At 47.9% G+C, this 24662-nt stretch overlaps 2 protein-coding genes across 6 annotated transcripts in view; both read right to left on the bottom strand.

Moving 5' to 3' along the window:
- Positions 1-2476, bottom strand: part of polr3a (polymerase (RNA) III (DNA directed) polypeptide A) — a 61178-nt gene extending 58702 nt beyond the window's left edge. For both annotated transcript variants that reach the window (XM_078199389.1, XM_078199388.1), the window contains exon 1: positions 2342-2476. In XM_078199389.1, the coding sequence (XP_078055515.1) occupies positions 2342-2385 (44 nt within the window). In that variant the 5' untranslated portion in view covers positions 2386-2476. The remainder of the gene's footprint in view (positions 1-2341) is intronic.
- Positions 2477-9671: 7195 nt separating this feature from the next.
- Positions 9672-24662, bottom strand: part of LOC144480215 (annexin A4-like) — a 98902-nt gene continuing 83911 nt past the window's right edge. For all 4 annotated transcript variants that reach the window (XM_078199445.1, XM_078199447.1, XM_078199444.1 and 1 more), the window contains 4 exons: positions 23786-23881; positions 17857-17915; positions 13356-13478; positions 9672-10652 (listed from right to left, as the gene is read on the bottom strand). In XM_078199445.1, coding sequence (XP_078055571.1) covers positions 10593-10652; positions 13356-13478; positions 17857-17915; positions 23786-23881 — 338 coding nt within the window. In that variant the 3' untranslated portion in view covers positions 9672-10592. The remainder of the gene's footprint in view (positions 10653-13355; positions 13479-17856; positions 17916-23785; positions 23882-24662) is intronic.

Genomic DNA, 24662 nt, shown 5'->3' on the forward strand with positions numbered 1-24662 from the left:
ACATGGGACCTCGAGCACATTACAAGTAGCCTCCTGTACTCTCAGTTCAATGGCCTGGAGCAAGGGCAGTACACTCAGCCAAGTGTACTTGAGAAACCCGAGACCACAAAGATTTCTATGCTGCACTCTTCAGCCTGCGAAATGTGCCAAGCAGTGACGATGGGGAAGAGGTATTATGACTGAAATGCATGCCACACACACTGTTCTTTAGAACCTGGTCAAATGGTCAGGATCCAGACCACACGCAGCCACAAGAAGCTGGTTGGTGGTGCACAGCCATACACCACAGCCAAACAGCTATGTGGTTGCCTCGGACGGTGCTCAGTACCTGATGTCACGCACTGCAGATTTGTGAAGCAGCCCCGTGAACCATCACAGTACCCCGTGCATCCGGCCTGCAATCCAGGCCCACTGCACAAATGGAAATGAGGGCTCCTCCAGAGGCCAACACGGACACTGGTTCCCCCAAGGGTGCCCGATGATGCCATTCACACCAAGGACACCAACCCAAGGGCATCTCAAGCACAGCTAACCTTGCATAATCACACGCTCAGGGTGCACGAATAAACCAAATACAAAAAGTTCAAGGACTGAGAGACTGACGAGACAACAAATGGTCCGTGCTGGGGATGGGGGTAGGAAGGAGATGCGATGGGCTACGCGGCAGCTGCAGCAGCCCAAATGGCGTTTTGCACAATGAAAATAGCTACACGTAGTGTTCGCTGTAAATAGTTTACACCTTATGACTGTGCTCTTAGTCTGACCGGGCACCCAACTTAAAAATGGGGAAGAGGTGGAGTATGTGGACAGTGGGGCAACACCAGTATGGGGGGGGGGGGGGGGGAAGGGTCACATGCGGGGGGGGGGAAGGGTCACTGTCGGGGGGGGGGGGGGAAGGGTCACATGTCGGGGGGGGGGGGGAGGGTCACATGTCGGGGGGCACAGGCAGACACAGAGCACATAAGAGCTGTTCAGTATCAATAAAGCTTTATTGTTGTTAGTCTTTGGTGGGCAGTTATTGCCATCCAATACTTTACCATCCCCCTCCCCTCCCTTCCCCCACTGCCCTCCCCACCCCACCTCACCTACCCATCCCCTGCCTCCCCCCCCAGATCCACTCGCCTCCCCCCAAGCCCCCTCACACCCCCTCTCCCCTCGTGCCCCCTTTCTCCTCCCCTCTCGTGCTCCCTTTCCCCTCCCCCCTCGTGCCCCCTTTCCCCTCCCCCCTCGTGCCCCCTTTCCCCTCCCCCCTCGTGCCCCCTTTCCCCTCCCCCCTCGTGCCCCCTTTCCCCTCCCCCATCGCGCCCCAATCCCCTCCCCCCCTCGTGCCCCCATTCCCCTCCCCCTCGTGCCCCCCTTTCCCCTCCCCCTCGTGCCCCATTCCACCCCCCCGTGCCCCCATTCCCCTCCCCCCGCGCCGCCTTTCCCTCCCCCATGCCCCCTTTCCCTCGCGCCCCCATTCCCCTCCCCCCGCGCCGCCTTTCCCCTCCCCCGTGCCCCTTTCCCTCGCGCCCCCATTCCCCTCCCCCCTTGCGCCCCTTTCCCCTCCCCGCACCGCCTTTCCCCATCCCCCTCGCACCCCCTTTCCCCCTCCCCTCGCACCCCCCTTTTCCCCTCCCCCCTCACACCCCCCCCTTTCCCCCTCCCCCCTCACACCCCCCTTTCCCCGCCCCCCCTCACACCCCCCCCTTTCCCCGCCCCCCTCACACCCCCCCTTCCCCCGCCCCCCCTCACACCCCCCCTTCCCCCCCCCCCCCCTCACACCCCCCCTTCCCCCGCCCCCCCTCACACCCCCCCCTTCCCCCGCCCCCCCTCACACCCCCCCCTTCCCCCGCCCCCCTCACACCCCCCCCTTCCCCCGCCCCCCTCACACCCCCCCCTTCCCCCGCCCCCCCTCACACCCCCCCCTTTCCCCGCCCCCCTCACACCCCCCTTTCCCCGCCCCCCCTCACACCCCCCCTTTCCCCGCCCCCCTCACACCCCCCTTTCCCCGCCCCCCCTCACACCCCCCCTTTCCCCGCCCCCCCTCACACCCCCCCTTTCCCCGCCCCTCCTCACACCCCCCCTTTCCCCGCCCCCCCTCACACCCCCCCTTCCCCGCCCCCCCTTTCCCCGCCCCCCCTCACACCCCCCCCTTTCCCCGCCCCCCCTCACACCCCCCCCTTCCCCGCCCCCCCTCACACCCCCCCCTTTCCCCGCCCCCCCCCACACCCCCCCCTTTCCCCGCCCCCCCCCCACACCCCCCCCTTTCCCCGCCCCCCCTCACACCCCCCCCTTTCCCCTCCCCCCCCCACGTGTCTTCCTCTCTCTCTCCCCCCCAGATCCTCCACTCCCAACTCACATTTTCTTGGCCACATCAGTCTCCCTGAACTGCTCCTTCACCATGATGCCGGGTCTCTCCCGGGCTCCCCGCCCGGTTCCTCCGCTCCAACCGCCGCCGCTCGAGCCCCCGCCGCTGCGCTGCACTGAGCCGCCCGCCACCGACAGCGCCACCCACAGGGCACCCAGCCCGCCCGCTTACTGCAGGAGGGGGAGGGAAAGGGAGGCTGCAGCACAGCTAGTGGCCGGAGGGTTATACTGCTGTCAGCTGCTGAAATGCATTGCCTGTCGATGAGGAGTATCTTGCCAAGAGGCAGTGGAACAAGGGAAGTAGTTACAACCCCATCATTTTAAACCTTCAAGACCCATTTGGGGATTTTCACAGTAATGTCATTGCAGTGTTAATGTAAGCCTACTTGTGACACGAATAAATCAACTTGAACTTATTTCATAGAATCCCTACAGTGGTGAAGGAGACTATTCAGCCCCATCAAGTCTGCACCAACACTCTGACAGAGCATCTTACCCAGGCTCCCCAGCCTATCCCCGTAACCCCATGTATTTATCCCACTTATCCCCCTCCCCCAACACATCTTGGGACACTTAAGGGGCAATTTAGCATGGTCAATCCACCAAACCTGAACATCTTGGGACACTCAAGGGGCAACTTAGCACTGCCAATCCACCTAACCCGCACATCTTTGGACTGTGGGAGGAAACCAGAGCACCCTTTCATAGAATCCCTACAGTGCAGAAGGGAGCCATTCGGCCCATCGAACCTGCACTGATGACAATCTCACCGTGACCCTACCCCCATAACCCCATATATTTACCCTGCTGGTCCCCCCTGACACTAAGGGACAATTTAACATGACCAATCCACCTAACTCGCACATCTTTGGATTGTGGGAAGAAACCGGAGCACCTGAAGGAATCCCACGCAGGCACAGGGAGAACGTGCAGACTCCACATGGAAAGCCACCTGAGGCCTCAATCCTGTCTCACTGTGCCACCACGCCGCCTAAATTCCATTTTTAAAAGTTTTCATTATCAGGGCTTGCATTTCAGCGGGTTACGCCTGGTTTAGTTGCCCCTATAAATAAATGTTATCAGAATACAGAGGGAGGGGCTAATTGGACAGCCCTTATGATGGGCTGAATGGCCTCCTCTACTGGATAATTTTATGAATGCTATTTTTAATAGGTTTCCTCTGTTTTGTCTATCAAACTTTTAAAATCACAGCTGTCAATGCTGTATGAATTCTAGGTGTGTGAGGGCATCAGGCAAACCTGAGGGGACAACATGTGCCAAAAACATAAACATCAAAATGTATGTGTAGGCCATTCTGCCTCATCCTTCCAGAATACCAGTCCCTATCATCTTCCCACCACAAGCTGTTTATCCAGTAAATTAATTGCTGCGACCCCTCTGACAACTTGAATATCTTTTGTACAAAGAAACATTCCTTTATCTGAGCTCTAAATCTGGCCCTCCAAACAGGTATGTAGTGTTTTATAAAGCAGAGAGATATTGGCAAAGAATTAACACTGTATAATTAAAGAACCATTGATTGATTCCAGCACAGAAGGAGGTCATTTGGCCCTTTTCTTGTGCTAGCTCTCTACAAGAGCAGCTCACCTCATCCCTCCCCCCACCTTTTCCCCGTCGCCATGCATTTTTTTTCAGATAACTGTCAAATTCAAGATGGCGCTGAAGTGAGGCGACTTCTTTCAGGCGCTGTTCGCAGCATACCCTCAAATTCAATCTTTTGTTCTTGTTCTATGCTCTTAAAACTGTACTCTAACTCTTTTAAACCAAAGAACAAAGAAAATTACAGCACAGGAACAGGCCCTTCGGCCCTCCAAGCCTGCACCGACCATGCTGCCCGACTTAACTAAAATCCTTGTTGCATGTATTGGAGATACTTCTGGGGACCACATCCCTCTATTCCCATCCTATTCATATATTTGTCAAGACACCCCTTAAAAGTCACTACCGTATCCGCTTCCACTACCTCCCCCGGCAGCGAGTTCCAGGCACCCACCACCCTCTGTGTAAAAAATCTGCCTCGTACATCTCCTTTAAACCTTAAACCTGTGCCCCCAAACCCTCTAATACTTCTCTTTTTAAATCTCTTACAGATTTGGCAACTTATATTAAGCTGATTTGTAACTGCAACACTATATTCTGCACCCTCTTCTTTCCTTCTCCCCTATGTACTCTATGAATGGTATGTTTTGTCTGTATCGCATGCAAGAAATACTTTTCATGGTACCCCAATACAGTGCGACAATAATAAATCAAATTAAATCAAATTCTCTTTTGAGCATCATGATTGAATCTCCCTCCACCACACTCTCAGGCAGCACATTTCATATTCTCACCACTCACTGCATGAGTTTTTTTTTATCACATCACCATTGCTGCTTTTACCAATCGCTTTGAATCAGTGTCCTCTGGTTTGTGATCCTTCCACCAACGGGAATAGATTTTTTTTCCCCTCATGATTTCAAATACTGTGACCATGCAAAAGAACAATCTTGGACAGGAACAAATGAAACAGAGAGGTTTAAGAACAAACCCAAGAAGGTAGATGGCAGAAAGCTTATCCAACAGGTGAGGGATACAGAAAATACAGGATGTGCAGGAGGTCGGAAAGGGCTGAATTAGCCTTAACCAGCCATTCGTGCAAAAGACCATTATCACAAGAATTACAGGAATTGCAGAGGCCTGTTACCACCAATATTTATGAGTGGCGGTTAAATATCTTCCTAGTGTTGCCCACATTCTGAGAATGCATAATTTTTGTTTTATTTGTTCATGGGATGTGGGTGTCACTGGCGGGGCGAGCATTATTGCCCATCCCTGAGGGGATTTAAGAGTCAACCGTATTGCTCTGGGTCTGGAGTCGCACGTAGGTCAGACCAGGTAAGGATGGCAGATTTCCTTTCCTAAAGGACATTAGTGAACAATCGATAATGGTTTCATGGTCATCATTAGACTTTTAATTCCAGATTTTTTTTATTGAATTCAAATTCCACCATCACCATGGTGGGATTTGAACCCGGGTCCCCAGTGGATTACGCTGGGTCTCTAGACCGGTGACAATATCGCAGCTTCTAACTCAAGAGATAGAATGTGAGGGGATCAGTAGTGAATTTCACATGTCTTCTGTGATCCTCCAGCAGGTGACAACTGCACAAGGTTGGGAGATCACAAGTTGGTGACAAAAATGTTAAAGGAGAAACAAGGTTGCTGCTGAACAGGTAGAAAGAGACAGGGAGAGTTATGAAGAATGGAGAGAGAAAGAAGAATAAGTTCTTCCTGCTCCAGCTGACTCACAAGGGAACAAAAATAAAATGCAGGAGAACTATCTTTCCAGGCCATGGTTTCTAGTCCTGACAGATTTGGGGTGTTGGAGAAGCCAAGAGAGCTTTTCCAAGCAAGACTATGGATTACATGTAACCTGCATCCAACCACATCTTTACACAAGGATCCCTCATGTTTACTGGGTGTTCACTATATAATATTGTAGCCATCAGGAACAGACCAAGGCCCTAACAGGTGAATCCCCAGTTCCTTTATAATTGTCTTCTTGCCAAGTTTCTGTCAAGTGGAAAGATAAAATTCTTCCTCCCCCCACATGGGAGGGTCGTATTGGAAATATAAACTGTTCCAGAGGTGTCTCTGTTTCTTATGTTGTAGAGAACCCATGTTCTCTCGTTGTGACTTGCAGCTGAATTTTACCCTTACAAGTTACACAAAAACCTTTTAATCAGTAGACAAGCTGGAGGGAGTCAAGATTGAAACCCAACAAAATCACAATGTGCAATGTCAAAGCACTATTGCCTTGGGAAGGTTATCTCAAACACCAAGCTCATCACTTAAAGGAACAGTGTTACCATTTTTTGAGTCATGTATCAGATTAACAGATGGACTTGTAAAAAGTAATTCATGACCGATGTCTGTTCTAAGGTGGATTGGCCATGATCAACGTGCAGACAATCTGCTAGCTGGTTGGAATTGCTGACAGAGTAAGGTGTCTTATCCCAGCCCCTCTCACCTGGTCCCCTTGGAAGTATTTGCTTCTGTGACCCCAGCTCGCTGTGTCCAATATGAGAAGTTTCTCTGCTGGGGGAAATGGCCAGGGACTCCTAGGATGGCAGTTCAGCTCACCAGTCTTCACGTGCCAAGAGCTGTCCACAACTGAGTGTTGCACATTGACACATTCCAAGGCCTGGGACTACATGCTGAGGGGTGGACGCACTAAAGTTTGGGGAAGCCGTCACAAAGGCTCAATAGGGAAAGACCAGAGTCTAAGGCCCTCCCACCATAATACACCGAAGGGCAGGAACCCACGCAAAACTCCCTCGGGCTGCATGCACCAGAGAATGATTAAAAATGTAGATGTAATTCTTAGTGTAGTGAGACACCTCGAGTGCCATGTTCAGCATTGAAAAAAATTGGACCGTACTGCACTTCATTTAACATCAAATTTTAACAGTTCTTTTAAAAATTGATGAATAAATTGCATTTTTTCAGAAATAAAGATATTTGCAGCTCGCTGGTGCCATTTACATCAGCCCCGAGGTTCGGGGGAAAGGTTCAGTGGAGATGTGCGGGGCAAGTCTTTTTTTTTAACCTAGAGGGGTGGGGGCCTGGAATGCACTGCCAAGTGAGGTGGTTACGTTGGTGACATTTAAGACTCATCTTGATAGACACATGAACAGACAGGGTGTAGAGGGATATAAGCGGTTAGTCTAGATAGGACAATGTGATCAGTGCAGGCTTGGAGGGCCGAAGGGCCTGTTTCTGTGCTGTACTGTACTGTTCTTTGTTCTGGGGTGTACTGCAGGTCTACCCTGTTCAGACCCAGGATCACTCTGTGAGGAACACAAACCAGTTTCAATCCAGTGGCTTTGGAGATACTTTTATAAATTAGTGCTCCTCAGAGCTGCAGGCCAGGAGATGGGGAGGTAGGTACCCATTTTAAACACGTTGGACTCTTCTAACAAAAGACTGATCAAGTTTAGAATTGCATCCAGAGAACAGGAGCACCAAGGGCAATTATAAGACTCAAAAATCTCGCATCTACATGGTGCCTTTCATCACTTCAGGACCTCCTAAGCACAGTTGTTAGCACTGCTGCCTCTCAGTGCTAGGGACCCGGGTTCGATTCTGGCCTTGGGTGACTGTCTGTGTGGAGTTTGCACATTCTCCCCATGTCTACGTGGGTTTCCTCCAGTTTCCTACCACAGTCCAAAGATGTGCGGGTTAGGTGGATTGGCCATGATCAACGTGCAGGGTTATGGTGTTAGGGTGAGGGATTGGGCCTGGGTAGGGTGCTCTTTCAGAGAGTCAGCGCCATCTTGATGGGCTGATTGGCCTCTTCTGCACTGTAGGAATTCTATGATTCACTTTATTAGCCAACAAAGTGTTGCCAACTGTTGCAACGTGGAACTGCACCTCCAAGCGCAATTATAATGTTATTGTCAGTACAAAAGGTGGGATATTAATACAACATGATCAACATAATTAGCCATGTTCAATTGCCCCTTAGTGTCGGGGAAATTGGCAAAATAAATACATGGGGTTACGGGAATAGGGCCTGGGTGGGATTTTTGTCAGTGCTTTCTTGATGGGCTGAATGGCCTCTTCCTGCACTGCAGGGATTCTATGAATTTGTGCACTGAGTATAAATACCCATGTACAAACGGAAGAGCTACTGTATTCATGGAGGTAAAATTGATTAACCACAGCTTAGTGGCAGCTATGTATAACCACAAGTTTTCTATCCCAGCAAGGAGGCATCACAAAAACTTAGTACATTCTAGGAATAGCAGAATATTGAGCTGGAAGCTGTGTCTAGATTGTTGTACCACTGTTGGCCCTGGTGGTCACCAAATGAGCACTGCCTTTCCTTGTTTTACAGTGATAAGCTCAGAGAATGACAAAGGATAGATGAGAGAGAGAGAGAGAGAGAGAAGAGAAAGAGAGAGTAGCAGCTACAACAAATGAGAAAAGAACTGAACTATTATAGCAGCACTGTTGAGACAATTCTGTAAAGGGTACCCACATGGTCCAAGTGCAATCGCACAATCAACCACATGTAGCTCAGTTGGTAACATGCTCGTCTCAGATTCACGAGAGTTGGGTTCAAGTCCCACCCTGCAGCTTAATCGAGTACAAAAATCAGGTCTGACACTCCAACATAGGAGTGCTGCACAGTTGAAGGTGCTGCCTCATGGGTGAAACATTAAAATCGAGATCCTGGGTTGGATTTTACAGCTTCGCTCAGACGAGACTGGAAATTCCCACCCGAGGTCAACGGAGATTTTTGTTGTCGGACACTTGCCCCGCTCTGATTCTGTAGCGGGCAAAGTGGCAGAGTTCCGGCCCCCATCTCCAAAGATGTACAGGTTAGGTGGATTGGCCATGCTAAATTGCCCCTTGGTGTCCAAAGATGTATAGGTTAGGGGGATTAGCAGGGTAAATGTGTGGGGTTACAGGGATAAGATAAGATGCTCTGTCAGAGAGTCGGTGCAGACTCAATGGACCAAATGGTCTCCTCCTGTACTGTAGGGATTCTATGATCTTCCTGCTCAAGTGAATGTAAAAGGTCCCTTGGCACTATTCTGAAAAAAGAGCAGGGGAGTTTCTCTTTGGTGTCCTGGCCATTATTTATCCTCAATCAACAAGACTGGTCAATATCACATTTCTGTTTGTGGGAGTTAATGAGTTTCATACATTGCAACAGTGACTACACTTCAAAACTACTTCTTTGGCTTTGAGATGTTAAATGATCATGAAAAGCATTCTTTAAATGTCAGTATTTCTTTTTATATATATTTGGAATGGTTGTACACCGAGTTTACACTGAAATCAGGATCACTGTGATAGGACAATGCAAACCCTGCTCTCTCTGGAAAAATACAATTCAAAGCTTGCCTGACATTCATAGAAATCATAGAAACCCTACAGTGCAGAAGGAGGCCATTCGGCCCATCGAGTCTGCACCGACCACAATCCCACCCAGGCCCTATCCCCACATATTTACCCGCTAATCCCTCTAACCTACGCATCCCAGGACTCTAAGGGGCAATTTTTAACCTGGCCAATCAACCTAACCCGCACATCTTTGGACTGTGGGAGGAAACCAGAGCACCCGGAGGAAACCCATGCAGACACGAGGAGAATGTGCAAACTCCACACAGACAGTGACCCGAGCCGGGAATCGAACCCGGGACCCTGGAGCTGTGAAGCAGCAGTGATAACCACTGTGCTACCGTACATTGTGATGGACCAGGAGTGATTTGATCAAACACTGTTTTAAATTGGTTGCATAGTATTTATTTTTGTTTCATTTACATTTTTAGCACATCACATATTAGCCCTTCTTTCACGGGTCCCCACTTTCAGACAACTGCCTTCACCATCAGTAACGAACTCTGAGCAGCCAGCAAGGACAGGCCAGCCAGGTAACTCTCAACTCACTGCCTCCTCTCCCTGGCGTTCCTGCTGCACTCGAGGTCAGGACGCCCAACCTGTAAACTGTAGGGTCATGAAGCAAATCTTTCTGAACAATTGCAGGCAGGCCTGGGCTGCAAGCCATGGCTGCGAAACCCCTTACAGACCAATGATACTTCAGGCAGCATGCCCCAACTGAAAGGGCAGGTCCACGTTTGGCTACGGAAGGGAGAATGCGGCATTCTCAGAATTGGAATGTTCCAATTCTGCAAACAGTGCAGCTTTTTAAAAAAAAAATCAAAAACCATCCCTGCGCACTTGAGTGAGGAACATTAGGAAGCTGGAGGAACTCCCTACTGTGTGTTAGAGTAGAAGCTCTGAACAAGAAGGCACAACCCAGTGTAATCTGCAGCAAGCAAGCAACTCCTAAAAAAGCATTTATAAAAATATAGACCATTCTGCTCTCTCGAAGCAACTTGGAGGTCAATTTCTCCGAGGCAACTACACAACTGATTTTAGATAGCGTGAACTTTTTACTTGTTGAGAAACTCAAAAGGTATAAATGGTTAGAGTTAATAACTGTCCTGATTGTCATAAAATGCTCTGGAAAGTGAAAATGCACTGAGTCTTAAACTTTAGCTAAACGAACATATTTGAAAATGCCATACATAAAAATGGGATTACATTTACAAGCCAATACAAAACTGAATAAATCAATCAAGGAAGCTCTTCGTGCTTTGGTGGCATCCTTTTTTTTTGGAGAATGTACATCGAGCTCTCCAGCACCTCAGAGATTCACTTCCCGCTTAGTCATTTGAGCCGCACAGCTGTAACAGGAGCTTCTTGTAATCTCCAGAGGTGTCGTCCTGGCAACAAAAAGAGAGACCAATGATGAGGGGGGGGGGGGAAAGATCAGAGGCAGTGCTGAACATAGAATTAAGAGGAGGCCATTTGTTTAGTTCCTCATTCAGTAAGACCATGACCTCCAGGTGGAACTATAGGGTCAAGGCAGGCCAGTGTTAAGAACATAAGAAATAGAAGCAGGAATAGATCACAAAGTCCGTTGAGACTTCACCGTCATTCAATACAATCATGGCTGATCTTGGGACTCATCCCTATTTTCCCACCATTCCCCATATCCCTTAATTCCCTGAGAGATAGTCTTAAATGTCCAAAGATGTGCGGGTCAGGTGGATTGGCCATGCTAAAATTGCCCCTAAGTGTCCTGAGGTGCGTCGGTTAGAGGGATTAGTGGGTAAAGTATGTAGGGATATGGGGGTAGGACCTGGGTGGGATTGTGGTCGGTGCAGACTCGATGGGCCGAATGGCCTCTTTCTGTACTGTAGGGTTTCTATGATTCTATGATTCTATGATTCTAAATGTATTCATTAATGGAGCACCCACAACCCTCCGGAGAAGAGAATTCCAAAGATTCACAACCCTTTGGAGTGAAGAAATTTCTCCTCATCTCAGTCCTCAATGATCGACCACACCCCCCCCCCGCCCATCCCGAGGCTGTGCCCGTGTTTTAAATTCCCCAACCAGCAGAAACAATCTCTCAGCATCCATCATCCTCTGTCAAGCCCCTTCACTCTCAATTTTGTAGGTTTCAATGAGATTGCCTCTCATTCTTCAGAACTCCAGAGAATATAATCCCAATGTACTCAGCCTCTCATCATAGGGCAACCCCCTCATCCCAGGAACCAACCTAGTGAATCTTTGCTCTGCAACCTCCAATCAAGAGTATATCCTTCTCTTAAGTGTGGAGACCAAAACCGCACACATTACTCAAGATGCAGTCTCGCCAAAACCCGGTCTAACTGGTTCCCACACTTGATTGTTGTCCAATGGATGGCCCACATATGGACTTTTCACTAGAACATGTTTGAAATGTTGGCCTCCTTCCTCTGCCGCCACCCCCCGACCCCTGGAAGCCTCCACAATATTGATTAGACTCCCAGCACTCCATCAAAGTTCCCACTTTTGTTTATAAAATGGACAGCACAGAAAGAGGCCATTTGGCCCATCCAGTCCATGGCCTGTCTTTATATTCCATTGAGCCTCCTCATACCCTTATTCATCTCATACCTTAGTATTTTCTTCTATTCATTTCTCCCTCATATGGTTCCCCTTAATATACTAGTCTCACATTCCATGTTCTCACCACTCTCTCAGTAAAGAAGCTTCTCCTGAAATCCTTATTGGATTCACCTGATGAAGGAGCAGTGCTCTGAAAGCTCGTGCTACCAAATAAACCTGTTAGACTTTAACCTGGTGTTGTGAGACTTATTGGATTTATTAATGACTATCTTATATTTGTGGCTCCGAGCTTTGGTCTCCCCCACCCCCTGGCAAATATTCCCTGCAGAACATGGGAAAACCATCACCTGGAAGTTCCCCTCCAAGTCACACGCCATCCTGACTTGGAACTATATTTTCGTTCCTTCACTGTTGCTGGATGAAAATCCAGGAACTCCATTCCTAATAGTGCTGTGGGTGTATCGACACCACATGAACTGCAGCGGTTCAAGGCGGCAGCTCAACACAACCTTCTCGAGGGTCATTAGGGCAATAAATGTTGACACCCATATCGTATGAACAAATGAAAACAATAAGTGAAAACATCTTCTCTCCGTCTACAGTATTAAGTCCTCCACAATCCGAAAGAAATTCCATCAGATGACCCGATTCTCTTATCCTCTGGTCAATGACTCCACAGGTGTTTCTATAGAACCTCCCCCGTCTGCTCATTATTCCGGATGGGAAGTTGACTGGTTACTCAACATTGGAGAACGTTGCAGTGAATCCTTCCCTCACCCGACATTCCCAACAGGGATCATCGGACAGTAATTAAGAGTGGGAGCACTGGCAGTTTTGTTTATCTTTTCCCTCTCCCTAACCTTGCGTTCAATTGCATACTTCCCATAGGGATAACCTAGCACACAGTGGTGACAGTTGGGTGGTACGGGGGGGGGGGGGGGGGAGGGTTTGCTGTCCGCGTTGAGCAAGCGCAAGGATCAAGGCCCCCCCTGCACTATGAAGAGATAACTGGACCTTCATCAAGGATTACATGCCTGCTCCATTCTTCATTTCAGATCTAAACTGGGGCCAGACCGTACAAAATAGACCATCTTTTGTAGCATTGAATCCCTACAGTGCAGGAGGAGGCCAATCAACCCATTGAGTCTGCACCAAACTTCCGAAAGAGCACTCTACCTAGGGTCCATTCCCTCCCTCCTATCCCCATTGCCCCGCACATTTAGCATGGCCAATCCACCTAACCTGTAAATCTTTGGACTGTGGGAGGAAACCGGAGCATCCGGAGGAAACCCACGCAGACCCGGGGAGAACGTGCAAACTCCATGCAGACAGTCAGGCGAGGCCGGAATTGAACCCGGGTCCCTGGCGCTGTGAGGCAGCAATGCTAACCACTGTGCCGCCCCATTAGTATGAGCTAATTGTTGAGAGTAGTGTTGAGCGGTGAACACAGAGCTGGAGAAACCGCCTCAATTGCTGTACTTGCTTTCTGAGCGCACATTACCGGTGAGCAGTGAAATGGGCATATTTACCGATATGAAGGAGTACAGCGACTTGCCGTACATCCTCTTGAACTCGGCCCGGATATCTAACATGTCGACCTCGCAACGAGACACCATGATGCGAATCAGCGTTTTGTCATCTGTTCCCAAGCCCTAAATGGAAAAGAAGGAAGACTGATGTGTTAACGTGAGAGATTCAAGAACCTTTCCATTCACGCTCATCCCGAATGCCTAACTCCTGGCTGTCTGATTCTTATTCCCGAGCTCAGATGTTCCAAGTTACTGAATCGCTTGGATCTTCCCACCAGCTACAATGATGGGACAGTCGCAGCTTGTGACGTTAGTCAACTGATGACTCTTTTTTATTAAAAGCACAGCACATAACAAAGGATTTTGCTACCTTTATTCCAAATCTCATCTACACCGTGGCAATTTAAATTTCAGTACCAGTTCAATGTTGGGTAATGTCCCAATGTCATGTTGCAATGACTGATGGACTGTATCAAACAGCACGCTCATTCAGCTGTTTGCCATAAGCAACATACTGACTGTTCCCAATTCAGAACATAATGTCTAAATTTAAATGTGATTCTGCAAATGGACGGCACTTGTTGAACAATTCGGTGTGTGTTAAAAATTACGCGAACACCAATTTATCATCAGTCAGCACTGCAATATGGCATTACCATCCCTGAATCCCCCACCATCAACATTCCGAGGGTTACCATAGATTAGAAATGGAACTGAACTAGCTATACAAATATTGTGGCAACCAGAACGGGTCAAAAGCTAGGAATCCTGCAGCAAGTAACTCACCTCCTGACTCCCCAAAGCCTGTCCACCATCCACAAGGCACAAGTCAGGAGTGTGATGGAATACTCTCCACTTGCCTGGTTGAGTGCAGATCCAACAACACTCAAGAAGCTCAACATCATTCAGGCCAAAGTAGCCCACTTGATTGCTACCACAAACATTCAATCCCTACACCACTGGTGAACAGTGGCAGCAATGTGTACCATCTACAAGATGCACTGCAGGAATTCATCAGGGTTCCTTTGGCAGCGCCTTCCAAACCCACAACTACTACCATTTAGAAGGACAAGAGCAGCAGATGCTTGGGAACACCAGCACCTGGAGGTTCCCCTCAAATCACACTACCATCCTGACTTGGAAATATATCACTGTTCCTTCACGGTCGCTGGATCAAAATCCTGAAAACCCTTCCCTAACAGCACTGTGGGTCTACCTACACCTCAGAGAGCAGCAATTCAAGATTCAAGAAGGCAGATCGCTATCATCTTCTCAAGGGCAACTAGGGATGGGCAACAAACACAGGTCTAGCCAAAAACGCCCACACCCCATAAATGAATTTTTAAAAATTTGAAATTGCTAGAAGTTGCATATATTCATACACAGGGGCATGGCCTGGCATTGCACCTTTACTGAATTAAACAGTAGCTGGGAGGACAGTAGTTCTTTGGTGCATCTGCCATGCCAACACCTCGACCAGAGTTGACTTGCCAACCAATCAGCACTCCTTTCCTCATGCAGAATAAATTGTTGCTCTTTAAAATTTGGCATTTGTGCATCTGTCCTGATGAGTGCAGGTCGAAAAGTTTTGACAGGATGTCTCATTTTCCAGCAACCCTCAAATCCTGTATTACAAAAGGGACTACAATTTATTTTAGTTTGACTAGATTTCACGTAGGTGGCATCCCCTCAGCTGGAGCGTACAATGGGGGCGACCCAGTGGTTAATTAATTTAGACAACTGAAGTTTTTCTTCTCTGCAAATTCCTTTTCTATCGATGATCGACATGATCAGACCATGGTAACCGTAAGAGGACTGTTGAGAGATCCTGTGTATGGTTTGCTTTATTTATGCAAAGGCTTCATTTTCAGATATTTCTGCCTAAGTAATTACATTTAAATGTTGAGCTTAAAAATTAACACTTGACTACATTTTAAAACTCAGAAGGCTTGCTGAGTTGGCTAGAAATTGACTGCATTTTTGGAAAGGACAATGAAGCAAAACAGGCTTTTCATAAGCCAAACAAAGCTTTTCATAAACAACATCTGCTAGGCCTGTTCCTCCAAGTTGGAATCAGCATGTGCCAAGCAATTGCAAAAACAAAGATAGCGGATGACATATACTCTAGCATCAGCTCTGTGTTTACAGTTCAGCTTTGCTTTTGAGTTCTGCGTTCAAGATCAGTGCGGGGGGTTGCAGAAAAAGCCAGTCTCTCTCTCCAGCTTTGCTTTTCCTTTTCATTTTTGTAATGATTTAATTTTAAGTTCTGTTCAACAAAAAAAAATTCATTTTAAACTCAGTACCAGTGGCGTCTTTGTCTATTCAAAGGAATGAAAGGACCCTAACAAGGACAATCTGAAAATTAGTCTGACAATGTGCAATAGTAATACGCTGCCCAAAATAGTCTGATGTCCAACATTGAGTTCAATGACCTTAGACTGTGACTTTTCACCTCCATTTTAATCCTTTAAAAAAAATTCTCTCATACATTTGTTGTCTCAATGCAATTAGCCCTCCCTTCCCGCTCTTCCCCCTACCAAGCCATTTGTTCTCAAGTTTGCTACAATCCCTCCCAGCTCTCACTAATCACTGTCCCACCCTCTTACACAGTATAATATCCAACACATTTCCCCCCCCCTCAGTTCTGAAGAGCCATCAAGTGGACTTGAAACGTTAACTCAGTTTTCTCTCGCTACGGATGCTGAGCTTTTCCAGCATTCTCTGTTTCTGTTTGGATGTTTTACTGAGGAGAGAGAGAGAGAAGCTGATGTTTAAAAAGCCCAAACACTAACTACACTTAATATCTTTGAACATGCTGCCCAGACCGGCTCTGTGTTTCCAGTCTTTTCTCTTTTAATTCCACCAAGTTACAATTGTGAATTGATTCACCAAGCAAGCATCCATGGCACAAAGCACACAGGGGGAGGGGAAAATTTAATTGGGAAAAATTAGGTTCGACTTAATGCAAAACTATTCCGACATGATTATTCCCGCCCTTCCCGCCTCCACCCTGAAAACATCTGCTTATCTTCCAGCTTTCAGTTCTGACCAGCGATTTGCATTCCAAATATTAATTCTGCTTTACCCTTTACAGATGCTCAACTAAATTGGGACAACACTCTCTCCACTGGTCAGTAGTTCTAACTTGGGAGGGAATGCGAGCTCGGAGCCTAGATGGTTTAATGCCCGGCAGTCAATGACTGTGCAAAAGTCATGGGGGATGGACAAGCAGCTAGATTTGGAAGAAAACAGGGTTCCTGGAGGACTGAAGGAAGTGAATTTTACATTTGGGTAAAGAAAATGCATATATTATTCAAAGATTTTTCTTTCACACCTTTCATAGAATCTTACAGTGCAGAAGCAACCCTTCAGCCCATCGAGTCTGCACCGACACGTGAGAAACACCCGATCTCCCACCTAATCCCATTTACCAGCACTTGGCCCTTAGCCTTGAATGTTATGATTTGCCAAGAGCGTATCCAGATACTTCTTAAAGGATGTGAGACAACCCACCTTTACCATCCTCCCAGGCAGCACTTTCCAGACCATCACCATCTACCAGGTGAAAGAGATTTTCCTCACATCATCCCTAAACCTTCGGCCCCTCACCTTGAACTTGTGTCCCCCTCATGACTGACCCTCCAACTAAGCAGAAGAGCTGCTCCTTATCCACTCTGTCCATGCCCCTCATAATCTTGTACACTTTGTGGTAGTGCTTCTTCTTCCTTCCCAACTTCAAGAACCCTTGGTCCAAACACCCTTCTCTGGTTGAGAACTCAGTGCTTCAGAAACTTTAGTCAAATCGGAGTTGAAACTTGGTTGATCGATGCACAATTTTCCCTCTGTCTCTCTCTAGAGAAGCATGGTGGGGTCAACAACCTAACCCAGTTTCAACACTGATTACATTGGATCACATAGTGGGCTCCAGCCTGTGGTTAAAATTGTGCTTTATAGAGGCCATAACAGAGGCTGGAACAACTGGTATGAGTTACTGCGTCAAGCGAAAGCCATGCTAACCTCAGCAGAACAAAGCTAGGAAAGCTCAGCCACTATTTTATTTTCATTCATAGAATCCCTACAGTGCAAAGGAGGCCATTCGGCCCATCGAGTCTACACCGACCACAATCCCACCCAGGCCCTATTCCCGTAACCCCACAAATTTACCTGCCCTGACACTAAGGGGCAATTTAGCGTGGCCAAATCAACCTAACCTGCACATGTTGGGAGTGTGGGAGGAAACCCACGCAGACACGGGGAGAACGTGCAGACTCCACACAGGCAGTGACCCAAGCCAGGAATCGAACCCGGGTCCCTGGCGCTGTGAGGCAGCAATACTAACCACTGTGCCGGGTGAACGGCATCAACATACTTCAATATTGCAAAGCAGTTCGAGGAGAGAAGCAATTGCATCGGTCAAGGAAGGAGTGGGCAATCAGTACGGACCTGGTATGAACACAACCTCATCCAGCCAAGCAAAATAAATAGCGCCATCAAACTTTACCTTCATCGACTTGTAGAGTCTTTCAGCAAAATAGGCCGGAGTATTTCTCAGACACTTCACTGCGAAATTAACATTAGTTACATATTAGTCATTGGCCAGTATATGGAACATACTAAAGCAGAACAATGTATGAACACACACACACGCACACACAAAAACCAAGATTCTCAGCAGCAACCAGGTGTTAATGCATCTATTTTAGAACACTGGCCACTGACAGAGGATAGAATGCATCAACCCATCCCTAAAGAAGTACAGGGCTAAAACATCCGGAGTACACGTGGAAAGGATTGAAGGTACTGGGAAGGGCGCGGAGAATTCCCAAGGATGTCCCAGTGTTCGACAAGCTCCGCCAGCACTTTGAGAGAAGAGAAACCTTAGTCAGGACTGTGGGACTCAACCGTGCCGAGTACAGGAAGCACGTGGGAATGCTGCACTTGGTAATCAAGTATTCACTCCGTGGTTCCTCGCACACAGCCTGTGCCCAGTCTTAACCAGGCCAAAGAGCTCTCAAAAGGTCGCGGCAAACCCGAATGCACCTTTTGTGGAGATTAGCATAGAGAGCCATTCCATCAAACAGACTATAATCCAGCTCCGTGCACACAAGAACAGCTTCTTCCCTGCTGCCATCAGACTTTTGAATGGACCTACCTCGCACTAAGTTGATCTTTCTCTACACCCTAACTGTGACTGTAACACAACATTCTGCACTCTCTCCTTTCTTTCTCTATGAACGGTATGCTTTGTCTGTATACTGTGCAAGAAACAATACTTTTCACTGTATATTAATACATGTGACAATAATAAATCAAATTCTTATTCTCAGCCTCACTGTACCCCATTTCTACACCCTCAGGTCTGGTCTACAGTACACGTTCCCAACCTTCCTTGATCACTGGCGATGAAGCCTTCAGCCACCTTGTCCCTGTACACTGATAGTCGCTTGCAAGGCCCCAATGATTTGCCGTGCGTCTCTCCCCAGCCTCCTTTCAGCTTGCGTTCAGTCATCCACACTTTCACTTCTCTCCTTTTCGGTGAGGTTCCTTGGGGACTTTGGCCAAATTAACAGCAAAATCCCAATACCCAATGGCTATCCTGTGCAAGAAGCCATATTCTGATTCGCTCAGGCTGGGTTGACACATTTGAGCTGGAGCAGCTGCGATGATCTAAAGCCAACAACACATCGCAGCGGGCAAACAGATCCACTGGTCACCATCACAATGCTGTTACTGGGAGCTTGCTGTGCATAAATTGGCTGCCTTATGTCCAACATCACAGCTGGAACCGTACTTTGAAAAGCATTCAATTGGCTGCAAAACACCTTTTTTTGAGATGTCTTGAGGCTGTGAATGGTGCTATATAAATGCTAAACTTTTTTTTATTATATATGAAAGAGGGTCTCGAAGGGGCAGAGCAGAGGAAGGAGCAGTTTACAAAAAAACAAAGGCCAAAAAGAATCCAGGATAAGGCAACTCCAGTTCCGACTAACCCAATACCAGACAGTAAAGCAGCTTTAGTTTGATCAGATAATCATGGGAGTGTGCAGCGGGCTGTCAGAATCTCAGATTGTCACCTCTGCTGGTTTAAAAACACAGTAAGTAGTCTCACAACACCAGGTTAAAGTCCAACAGGTTTATTTGGAGGCAAAAACCACTAGCTTTCGGAGCGCTGCTCCTTCGTCAGGTGAGGTGTCTTTATATGCCCTGTCTGTGAACAGAACTCCCACTTACCTGACGAAGGAGCAGCGCTCCGAAACCTAATGGCTTGTGCTACCAAATAAACCTGTTGGACTTTAACCTGGTGTTGTGAGACTTCTTACTGTATTTACCCCAGTCCAACGCCGACATCTCCACATCAGGTTTAAAAACACTGCAGGTTTAGGGCAGACCACTAGATGGAGTAGTTTGCCTGCTCAGGACAATCCATATTAGAGAGAGAGAGGAACAGTGCAGGGGAAACGGTTATTCTCGGAGAGTCATAATGTGGGGCTTGGAGCTCCGAAAGCTTGTGTGGCTTTTGCTATCAAATAAACCTGTTGGACTTTAACCTGGTGTTCTTAAACTTCTTACTATTCTTGGAGAGCACAGTAAGAAGTCTCACAACACCAGGTTAAAGTCCAACAGGCTTATTTGGCAGCACTAGCTTTTGGAGCCTCAAGCTCCTTCTTCACCTGAAGGAGCTTGAGGCTCCGAAAGCTTGTGCTGCCAAATAAACCTGTTGGACTTTAACCTGGTGCTGAGAGACTTCTTACTGTGCCCACCCCAGTCCAACGCCGGCATCTCCACATCATTCCCGGAGAAACCAGTACCACAGATAATTCCATTAATAAATAAACTTTCAAGTTCAAACAGTGTCACAAGTAGGCTTACATTAACACTGCAGTAAAGTTACTGTGAAAATCCCCGAGTCGCCACACTCCAGCGCCGCTTGTTCGGGAAGGTGAGTTTAGTCAATGCAGCTAACCAGCATGTCTTTCGGACTGTGGGAGGAAACCAGAGCACCCGGAGGAAACCCACGCAGACACGGGGAGAATGTGCAAACTCCACACAGTCAGTGACCCAAGCCGGAAATCGAACCCAGGTCCCTGGTGCTGTGAGGCAGCAGTGCTAACACTGTGCCACCCCTGTATCAACAGTTTCGCACTGTGCTTTTCCATTAGCTGCTCGCTGCAGCGACTACTTCGAGTTGCACAACGATGCAGAAACAGGCCATTTGGCCCCATCTGGTTTTTCTAGAACACAAGAGGCCAGCTCCTACTCCGATTACTGACGCCAAATCTCAATCTTGTCCCTCCTCCAGTCATCCCTTTGACTGTGTCAATGCGGCCCGCTATAACTGGTCCATGTGGCAGGGACCTGCACCACCTGCCCATCGAGCTAAGAGCAGCACATCACAATGAACTGAGTGGGCAAGCTTTAAATGTGAGAAAGTTTCACACATATTGCTGCATTTAAACCCAGCAGAACTGTGATAGCAAACCTCAAACATCATACATTTTCTTTCACCTGCCTCAGGATATGGTGATGATTATCTTAAAGTTTATTTATTAGTCACATATTAGTTTATTTATTAGCGACAGGGACCTGGGTTCGATTCCCGGCTTGGGTCACTGTCTGTGTGGAGTCTGCACGTTCTCCCTGTGACTGCATGGGTTTCCTCCGGGTGCTCCGGTTTCCTCCCACAGTCCGAAAGACCTGCTGGTTTGGTGCATTGACTAAATTCTCCTTCCCGAACAGGTGCCGGAGTGTGGCGACTAGGGGTTTTTCACAGTAACTTCACTGCAGTGTTAATGTAAGCCTACTTGTGACACTGTTTAAACTTGAAAGTTTATTTATTCATGAAATTATCTGTGGTACTGGTTTCTCTGGCAACACTGTAATGAAGTTACTGTGAAAACCCTCTAGTTGCCACACTCCGGCACTCCCATACACTGAGGGAGAATTTAGCATGGCCAATGCACCCTAACCAGCACATCTTTCAGACTGTGGGCGGAAACCCACGCAGATACAGGGAGAACTCCGCACAGACAGTGACCCAAGCTGGGAATCGAATCCGGGTCCCTGGCGCTATGAGGCAGCAGTGCTAACCACTGAAGCAAACCTACATTCCAACACCAAAACACAGACCCAGAACTAGAAAATACAGCTGCTTGGGTTATCTCGTGAACACCCTTGTAACAAAAGTCCTTTCCCTGTCAGCATGACAAGAGGGGCTGTCCCATTGTGAGTTGACAGTGTACTGGATGCTTGCATCCCAAGTATCATTGACAACAATCTTGCCATGCAAGACGACGCTGGGCCAGACAACCAGATGAGACACCTCAGATGGAAATGGTTCAGTTCTTCGTGGAATGCTTTTAAAGTTTATTTATTCGTGTCACAGGTAAACTTACATTAACACTGCAATGTAGTTACTGTGAAATTCCCCTAGTTGCCACACTCCGGCGCCTGTTCGGGTACATCGAGGGAGAATTTAGCACGGCCAATGCACCTAACCAGCACGTCTTTCGGACTGTGGGAGGAAACCGGAGCACCCAGAGGAAACCCACGCAGACACGGGGAGAACGTGCAGACTGCGCACAGAAAGTGACCCAAGGCTCGAACCCGGGTCCCTGGCGCTGTGAGGCAGCAGTGCCAACCACTGGGCCACAATGGGACCTCAGGCGGGCGGGCAGGACAGAGGGTCTGAGTGCTAAACGTGGGCAGCTGAGAGAGAGTGGATACCGGCAGCAGGAGCTCCAGGATCACTTCAGGACCACGATACAAAAGCTGCGTGGTGTGGAATCAATAAAGCACCACACCCACTTTAACAAGGGGAACCGCAACAGGTGCCACCAGTTGAGAATTTTGCCCCGGGCAGTACAAACCAAATGTATGGGCGGACACTACATTTCAAACATATATTACTTGCCATGTGCTGTGTTTGGCAAATGTTCTTTCACAAAGGGAACTGGCTATTGCACAGACACGGACACGCACACACGTGAACACACACACACACACACACAAAGACCAAACCTCACTCTACTAACCCACAACCTGAGAATCCGGAGGCATCAGAGAAAGAAACACACCAGGAAAGAAGCATTACAGGTACATCAATATAAAACATTTTGACATTCTGTTCTCCAACCGGGAAGACCATCCTGCGCACAGGAAAGCATTTTATCCTCTAAAACATTTACACTGCTGTGGCACCATTAATGGCTGCACTCAGGCGGTCCTGTACAATCAGTTGCGAGTTCCGTCTCAATGCGACTATAATAGTTTCTAAACAAACTCTCTCGACAAAACAGGGCACTTCTGCAATTAAACCTTTTCTTCCCTCCTCCCAACTTAATTGGCGGCTCTTCTGAGCTCTGAGAATCATTGCTAAAGCTTCTTTTGTCAATGGTCCAGTTATTGAAGATCTTGCTCCTTTACCTCACCAACCTAATTAAAACTACACCTTCATCTTTTTTGTTCCCATGGGAAGTGGGTGTCATTGGCAAGGCCAGCATTTGTTGCCCATCCCTCTTTACCTTTCTTCAGGAAGTGTAAAGGAGAACATGCCCCTGTCTACATCAACAGGGAAGAAGAAGTAGAAAGGATCGAGAAGTTTTTCGGTGTCCAGATCACCAACAACCTGTCCTGGTCCCCCCATGCCGACACTATAGTTAAGAAAGCCCACCAACGCCTCTACTTCCTCAGAAGACTAAGGAAATTTGGCAGCTACGACTCTCACGAAATGTCAGCTACGACTCTCACCATTTTTTTACAGATGCACCATAGAAAGCATTCTTTCTGGTTGCATCACAGCTTGGTATGGCTCCTGCTCTGCCCAAGACCGCAAGGAACTACAAAAGGTAGTGAATATAGCCCAATCCATCACGCAAACCAGCCTCCCATCCATTGACTCCGTCTACACTTTGCCTTTGCAAAGCAGCCAGCATAATTAAGGACCCCACGCACCCCGGACATTCTCTCTTCCACCTTCTTCCGTCGGGAAAAAGATACAAAAGTCTGAGGTCACGTACCAACCGACTCAAGAACAGCTTCTTCCCTGCTGCCGTCAGACTTTTGAATGGACCTACCTTATATTAAGTTGATCTTTCTCTACACCCTAGCTATGACTGTAACACTACATTCTGCACTCTCTCGTTTCCTTCTCTATGAACGGTATACTTTGTCTGTATAGCGCGCAAGAAATGATACTTTTCACTGTATACTAATCAAATCAAATCCTTGAACTGAGTGGCTTGCTATGCCATTTCAGAGGGCAGTTTAGAGTCAACCTCATTGCTGTGGGTCTGGAGTTACATGGAGGCCAGACCAGGTAAAGATGGCAGATTTCTCTCCCTGAAGGACATGCTCTTTCTTACCTATCAAGGGAATATGTTAGCTATGGCAGTGTCTATATATATTTCTATTATTACACGGAGATGTCTCACCTACTGCCAGCATGCCCCGCTCCAGGTTCCCAGACATCTCCCGACAGATTGTCTTCTCAATGTCGTACTTACAAACCTGCCGATACTCCTCAAACACTGAAATAGAAAGCAGAACATTGAGCCATAAAAACATCTTAATATTTTATTTCTGGAGGACAATGGGGCGTTCATGTCCCATGCTGGCAAGGTCAGCATTTATCATCCTTCCCTAATTGCCCTTGAACTGAGCATTTTCAGAGGGCGGCTAAGAATCAGCACATCTGGATCTGGTGGGGCGGCACGGTAGTACAGTGGTCAGCACTGCGGCCTCGCACATCCAGGGACCCAGGTTCGATTCCCGGCTTGAGTCACTGTCTGTGCAGAGTTTGCACGTTCTCCCCGTGTCTGCGTGGGTTTCCTTCGGGTGCTCCTGTTTCCTCCCACAGTCCAAAAGACGTGCTGGTTAGGGTGCATTGACCCACACAGGCAGCGGAGTGTGGCAACTAGGGGATTTTCACAGTAACTTCATTGCAGTGTTAATGTAAGCCTACTTGTGACACTAATAAATAAACTAAAATTAAACTATAAGAGGAACACATGTAGGCCAGACCAGGTAAGGACGGCAGATTTCCTTCCCTAAAGGGGGCATTAGTGAACCAGATGGGGTTCTAGCCAAGCAATGGTAGTTGTCACGGTCACCATTTTATTCATATGTCACTGGCTGGGCCAGCATTTGCTGCCCATCCATAGTTGCCCTCAGGCAGTTGAGAGTCAACCACATTGCTGTGGCTCTGGCCAGATCAGGTTAGGGCGGCAGATTTCCTTCCCTAAAGGACATTAGTGAACCAGATGGGTTTTTCCAACAATTGACAATGGTTTCATGGTCATCAGTAGATTC

Source organism: Mustelus asterias, chromosome 28 (genome assembly GCF_964213995.1).
Source record: "Mustelus asterias chromosome 28, sMusAst1.hap1.1, whole genome shotgun sequence".
Classification (NCBI taxonomy): domain Eukaryota; kingdom Metazoa; phylum Chordata; class Chondrichthyes; order Carcharhiniformes; family Triakidae; genus Mustelus; species Mustelus asterias.